Here is a 6,974-nt window from a genome sequence, read left to right as displayed (position 1 = left end):
ACCAACTAACCCTGGATGCTTCCAGCAAAGATGAGCGTGACAACTCAGCCGCAGGCATGTGGCGTCGTCGCTGTAGAAGCTTACATGGCATGATAAGGGGAGCACGTGAACAGAGGAAAAGTTGAATTGGTACAGCTGCCACTTCCTGACACACAGTGTGACTAAATAACAATGAAGCCTGAATAGCGTTAGCAGGTGGCTATGCACTACAGCCTTGCCGAGAGGTCCAGGTGCAGTGCTAGAATGGTCTCGTTTAGTAGGAGAGGCCCACAAGCCGAGGTGGACAGATGCAGTAGACTGATTTCTTGACGTAGCGAGGCTCAAGCAGGGAGTAAGCCTTAATAGAGATGCAGGCAAAGCTTTCAAGCTTCCTGTAGTTCTATTGCAGAACACTCTGGTTGTTCACCAAAACTGAGGGCATAGTCAAGATGATAGGATTATTACCATGTCAAAAATTGTCCCATTTGTTGACTCTTAAGCATAAGAAGGTTCAGCCTTGAGGGAGAAGGTATCTCATGATGGTGGTTAAACTGGGCCAAGAATGAATAAGAAATCTTGAATTGCATCCTCCTATCCTCCATCCTCACTATATGAATAATGTGTTCTCCGAATAAGCCACACACCTAAGAAATGCGGTACAGCTGGTCCCATAGCAACCACTTTTACTGGTAAATACCTACTGTAGTGGCTCAGGCACTCCACTGTTCAGCATGGCATTGCAGATTAAATCCCAGTTGAGGTGACAACATTTCAGCCAGGACAAGATGCGACGATTCTTCTATTTTGTGCAATGCCAGCGCATTCTAGACCATCTGGTCATGAAAATTTATCCCGAGCCCTGTACTATGGCATCTGTCATGGCCAGGTGCTTTAAGCTCCAGATATCATTGCTCCTTGTTTGTGAAATTTTCCTCTTGCATCATGGTGCCCCACTGAGTGATTCCTTACTCTAAGGGGTTAACATTAATGGTCTTGCGCAGCTCATCTGCCTGTTTCCCAACACGGCCTCTAGTGCGCCAGTGCTCCTTGTTTGTCCTTTCTGTTTGCAAAATCTTAGGTGCTGCTCGTACAGCATCCTTCTGTGAAGCGTGGGATGCTTGGCCTGAACAGCCTTTTGTTGGGGAGTTTCTGATGAACAGACCGCTGGTAGACGGAACTGATAGTGCAAGAAGAGAATAGGCTTCCTCCAGTTTTTGTGCTGCTTTGTCTAGAGCTGAAGAATCGCTGCAGTAAAAAAGGAGACTGCCACACTTCTCCATTATGCTTCGAAAGTTGTTTCGCTTCATCTTCAGCTGATTCGAATAACATAGAGGTATGCTGAGAGCTGTCACTTCATGCGAACTTGCTCCTCCTCCATGCCCTTCCTGGCTGTCTGGTTCGTTTTCTTGGTCATCAGCAGTAGCACAGGCTGTCACAGCAACATGAGGCCGATTCAGATAGCTTTCAGGAAGGTCAGAAAATGAACTCTCGGTCAGCCTGAACACTGCACAAAAGTGCTTGCATGGAAACTTTGTTGCTGCAAAATCCATGCACGTGCAGTTCGGCCCTGCAAAATCCACTGTGTGCCAGCTGGATGATGACTGCGACTGTACGAGGTACTGCCCTACCGCAGATTTTCTCTTGATGTCTTCATGCGTGTACTCGCATGCAGTGAACATCCTCTTCATTACATGCTTAATAAAAGCTGGTGGCCGGTTGTGCAAATATTCTGGGATGTTGTTTTTGTATGTCCGGTATGATGATGACAGGCTCATTACCTTCCTTTGGTGCTGATGTTGTCTGTCAGGCAGAAATTGCTTGACAAGTGTAGAGATTAGCATTGCCAAAGACTTTCTGCCATGGCTGTTTTTGATGTAATACTGCTTCAAGATTTTTTTTTGTGCTTCAGTGCCATTATTTGTTGTCAGCACTACATCATAGCCTAACCTATATGCACGCACCCACATTTCTTTCACTCTCAGCCAATGTGTGTCAATGTAACATCTGAATTTTTCATTTTCCCAATGCCGAGATGCTTTGAGATCATTAATACATTGATTCATTTCTTCCTCAGAGGTTGCATTAGCTATTCTTCGCAGCAGAAAGAGGACATCTTCTTTTGCAACAGTGCAATTCTCGGACCTTTTTAGCCACCTTCCCCATGCCTGCTCTCTATGAAAATCACAAATTGTGATTTGGCTTTGGGGGAAGCTGCTCTGAAGGGCATTGATTTCTACCTGACTGTAGTCAATCATCCAATACTGCGGATTGAAGTCGGGGCACCACTGCCTGAACACTTCAAGGGCCTCTGCGACGCAGGCACTCGTTTCAAATTGCGTTATGAAAACACCGGCACACATGTAGCCTTGTGCTGTCTTCACGACAATGAAGAAAAGTGGCAGAGCATAGTCTGTCGTTTTGTTCGTTGCATCCAGGCATGAAACTGATTGTCTATATTTTATGAGCATTTCATTCATAAATTTTGACTGGTAACAAAACAGTAGCGTTTCCTCGCATTCCTGCTCCATTTGCTCCAAAACGTCATCACTTGGAAGGCTATTGATTTGTTCAGTTTTCTTCTGATACTGTCTGTAAAAGAATTTGCTATCAGGCTCCTCTCTCTGATATTTATCAATTAACTGCTTAGCATTTTCTTGATCAAAAGAGCTAAACCTATCTCTGCGAAGAGCAGCCTGTATGTGGTTGTGTATGTCTTCTTGTGTTGGGAAGAATGCTCTGCAGCTTCTTGATGGCTTGTTTTTCCCTCCAAACAGAACGTCTTGTACGTAATAGTCAAGACACTTTTTCACTTCCTGTACCGATGTCACGCCCTCACAAACAAGGTCCTGAATTCGTGCCGACACAGCTTTGTTTACAGTCTGGCTGAAGCCTGCCATTTCACCAAATTGGTGAGCATGGTGGAAACTCATGGGCCAGATTGCCACATAGATGCGCTGTTCGGTTCTGCAGTTTACATGGGCCTTTTGCTGCTCAAGTTCTCTTATTTTTGCCGCCTTCATTTGCAGAGATTTTCCTATCCCTGTGTGTTGAGGGATGTCAACCTGAAATGCAAGCAGAACAATGAACACATAAAAATCTGATCACAATAAGAGTTCAACACAATAAAAGAAGCTCACTCTTTTATGTGGAAAAGATCCTTTCTGACAAATTAAACAGCAAAATAATTAATTTATCAGGGGCCAAGTGAAAGAAATGTGGTTTAGCATGAATTTTCTAAATGCCTTTGTTCATGCCTCCAATGACGTTAACTAGGCTTGCTTTTTCCACATAGCAATTCTTGTTAAACGATTAGGATGAACTCGAGGTTACAAGAAGGTTTTATTATTACAAGTAAAAGAAACTGATTTAATTTGTTTTCCTGTTCAACAGGTTCCCTAAACTTAGCAAACAAATGATTATTACAAAAGGCCTGGCAAGTATAAAGATGAGAATGTGCAAATTGTGTGTTGCAGTGAAAGCAGAGCATAAACTTGATTTTTTGGTATTAATCAACTTACGGTACAATCTGGTGCATGATCATACTATGTGGATACATAAATGGTCATGATAAAATATGCATATTCATATGCATATGCTTTATGCTTTAATGTAGGAAGTATTATGAATTAAAATCTAAGGCAAAGCACATAGCTGAACTTTTAAACACATAAAAAGAAAAGGCTAAGGCCTGACACCTGGTGCAATATCCAGCGAGAGCTACTGCTTCTTCCGCATCTAATTATTATAACTGGTGCTTCAGTGAGGTGCTATGAGAAGCTTCACATAAACAGCTCTTGCTGTAAAAGAGAAGCGTAAAACCATAGGCCATAGTTTCAGCAAAAACGAGCTGTACACTGAAATTTTGAAAAGTTTATTGGTCAAAGTATTGGTCTGAAATGTGTCTGAAAATGCTGTGCAGTATGTTCTGTGTACCTAATTATAAATTTATTCTTCTTGTTTTTCCAACTCGGAGATAAGACTTGTGCTTCACTGCATTGTTCAATAAAATGCGTGATCAGTGGCCAACCTTGAATTCTGGGTACATGCTGATCCACTTTAGATGCATGCTTGCAGTGCACCCCTTCTTCTTGGTTCCTTGCAGCTTGATCTTTTTTTTGCAAAAGACTTCGCTGGACCAGTCAGTTGGATCTTGTGCCTAAAAGCATAGCCACACATGAAAATTACCACTGTCTGTGCACGTTATTGCAATGAAATCAGTACCTTACTGCAGATTTTATGTAGTTCATATGCACAGGGTCTGCCATGTTTAGCTAGAGGATTTTAAAAATTTTCTGCCTCCAAAACACTACCCTATTTGTAACCAGAAAGTAGCAAAACGTTATGGTCTGTTTTGCTTAAGAAATGCTTTAATATAGACAGCTGCCTGCGCTGCCCTATATAATTCAGAAACTGCTGTTAACTGACTCCCGTTTGTAGGCAAACAAGGAAATTAGACGGGCAGCGTCAGCTGCTGACATCATTCGTAGAACTCGCCCATCTTTCGGGTTGGTGCTCTTTGCCCAGGCTGCCCTTCGACCCTGGATGGTCCTCCATACAATCTCCAATGGCTTCATAACGCGACTATGCATATAAGATGAATTACTGTCGAAACATGGGATTCAGCCCATGAATGCAGGACTTGTGCTGAAGCTAAACTTTATTCACTAAACCGAGACTCATTTTTATAAATACTTAATATAATCATTTGCTTAACGAAAACATATGCCAAATGTGTCATCAGCCTGTACACAATTAAATAAAAAATAACTGCACCAATGATTGTTATTGTCATTATTACTCTACAATATTGTTTGGATCACAAGGTGCTTACAGTGCTAGTGCTTTCACATTTGTCCTTATGGTGATCAATTCCAAGCACACAGTCCTTGTCCACTTGTCGGACGACTTGAAACGGCATGTCCAGAGAAACAGGCACTGTACCCCGGTTTGAAGAGAACATCAGTTGAGCTGGGTAAAGGGAAAAAGTACACTCTGAGAGACACCAGTTAGACTTAGGGGCCCTAGGGGTCCGTTTGGGCGCGACACGTTGCAGGAGGAAGATGAGGCGTAGGCAAACTTCTCGGCAGAAATGTACAGCTTGGTTTATCTATTAAACCATTTACATATTTTACACATCGACCAGTGTGGTCGCTGCCATCAAGAACGATCAGGAGCGTCAGGCCAAAGCTCGCCCCTATGAAACTGTCCTGCCTGACCGACTTGACTCGTGCTACGCATAGGGGCTCCTCGTTCTTCGGAACGTGGCCAGCGCAAAGTTTGGCCCTGTCCGTACTCTCACGACTCCGACTCTCCACCAAGAGCCCCTGCCCAAGTCACCCCCTTTTGGTGCCAAAACGCCTCTTTAAATCCGTTTCCCCAGCATCCTGGGGACCATTTTAGCGACCAATCAGGAATGAGCTTCTTAAAGCCAATCGGAGCATTTTCTCTTAAATTGAAGGGACCAATGACACACCGGTGCCCACGAGCTTGTTTGCTCGCGAGGACCGCGAGCATTCCAAGAAGTCGATCGAACTTTTCCACAAACTCCAAAAGCAACATCAACATGACAACAAAATACACACAAGCGCAACTTCCACCAGCCGGTGCTCTAAAAACAGATACAGGGTGGCATCTGAGCCCCGCTGGCCAGAAGCAGAGCAAACACAGCTCATTAACCGACATCCAGCTGCACGACCGTCGCACGTGCACCCAGAGGATGGCCCGCCAGTAGCCTTCCAAGAGAGCTTCATTCTTCAAGCTACGTCCTCAAAGCTTTCTTTGACACTGCGCTCGAAAAGCCATAAAACGGACCTAAACAATGCGCCGGGGTGCAAGACACGAAGGCACTGCGCAGGCATGGAGCGGGTCCCATTCAGGCACCCCTCGCTGCCGTTCGTTTTCTTCGGCAGGTCGGCCAGGATGTGCAGAGATGCTTTTGAATCGGTGAAGATAACCCAACGGCCGGCGGTTCGGTGCAGGATGTAAGAAACAGCTTCCTTAATGCCGTGAAGCTCAGCTGTTGTAGAGGAGGTCCTCCGCTGCAGCCGGTAAGAAAGGGCATGGCCTGTTGAGGGCACATAAAGGCCACAAGAAGTTTCTTTAGTAGTTGAACCATCGATGAAGATATGGATGTGCTGCGTATATTCTTCGATTAAGTAGGCGAGAGTAGCTTGGAGAAGTGCTGCCTGTGGCATGCGGCTCTTTGCATTCACACCTGGGACAGACTTCTTCACCTTTAGAGGAGAGAGTGTCCATGGAGGAAAGGCCAGAGGTAGTAGTATCTGAGGCTGATTAATAGTAGGAAGGGGCAGGAGCTGCACTGCCTGGCCAAAGCTAGAGTTGCTGTGAGTTAGGTGGACACGGTGTAGGAAGTGCTTCTTCCCTTGCAGGACATGGCGGAGATGGGTATGCATAGTTTCCTGGGCGGCAATTACCTCTAGTGGGAGACATCCTGCCTCCGCTACTGTTCCTGATGCAGAGGAACCCTTTGGTAGGCCAAGACATGTTCGCAGGCAGTTGTTCCGTGCGGCAGAGTCTTATTGCTTGATGTAGATAATCTTTGAAGCACTGGTAGACAGTAGCGCAAGGTTTCTTCAACGTAGGCTTTTTCAAGCAGAAGCATTGATCGGCAGTTGCTACCCCACCTTGTTCCCGCCATGAACCTGAACACTTGCGATGCTGCAGTAATCCTCGCACGGAGTTTTTTGATCTGAGGTGACCATGACAGATTATAGTCGATTACAACACCCAGGAATCGCTGAGATCGTACATATGGCAGCGATCGTCCGCCTAGGAGCAGCGGATATCGGGTCATCGTTATTCTTGTAAACGCCATTGCAACACTCTTTTCTGGCGAGAGACGAAGACCTCTGGAAGCCATAATCGAAATGTGCAATAGTGCTCTCTGAAGACGTTGCTGGGTAATATAGCGCGAACGTGACGCGGTCCAGATGCAGATATCATCAGCATAAATTGTTATGCGGACCCCTCGCGGA

At 45.2% G+C, this 6,974-nt stretch overlaps 2 protein-coding genes across 2 annotated transcripts; both read right to left on the bottom strand.

Annotated features, from left to right (window-relative positions):
- Positions 1–253: 253 nt before the first annotated feature.
- Positions 254–2,902, bottom strand: LOC144109843 (uncharacterized). Its single transcript, XM_077642624.1, has 2 exons — positions 1,332–2,902; positions 254–379 (listed from the first exon to the last, which is right to left on the bottom strand). The coding sequence occupies exons 1-2, from the start codon at positions 2,874–2,876 to the stop codon at positions 254–256; spliced, it is 1,671 nt and encodes a 556-aa protein (XP_077498750.1). The 5' UTR covers positions 2,877–2,902.
- A 55-nt stretch (positions 2,903–2,957) lies between these two features.
- Positions 2,958–5,152, bottom strand: LOC144109842 (uncharacterized; the record flags this gene model as incomplete). Its single annotated transcript, XM_077642622.1, has 3 exons — positions 4,811–5,152; positions 4,007–4,135; positions 2,958–3,041 (listed from the first exon to the last, which is right to left on the bottom strand). Coding segments are annotated over exons 1-3 (342 nt in total), but the record flags the coding sequence as incomplete, so codon positions are not given.
- Positions 5,153–6,974: the final 1,822 nt, after the last annotated feature.

The sequence above is a fragment of the Amblyomma americanum genome, chromosome 11 (genome assembly GCF_052857255.1).
Source record: "Amblyomma americanum isolate KBUSLIRL-KWMA chromosome 11, ASM5285725v1, whole genome shotgun sequence".
Lineage (NCBI taxonomy): Eukaryota > Metazoa > Arthropoda > Arachnida > Ixodida > Ixodidae > Amblyomma > Amblyomma americanum.
The sequence above is the reverse complement of the archived record's forward strand: the minus strand, read 5'-3'. Positions and strand labels throughout refer to the sequence as shown.

What these genes read in the sequence shown, in the direction of transcription:
- LOC144109843 (XM_077642624.1), bottom strand. Translation starts at nt 2,876, where the DNA reads ATGGCAGGCTTCAGCCAGACTGTAAACAAAGCTGTGTCGGCACGAATT. An exon ending in GAGGAGCAAGTTCGCATGAA is followed by an intron (nt 380 to 1,331) that starts GTGACAGCTCTC and finishes GTTCTGCAATAG; the next exon opens with AACTACAGGAAGCTTGAAAG.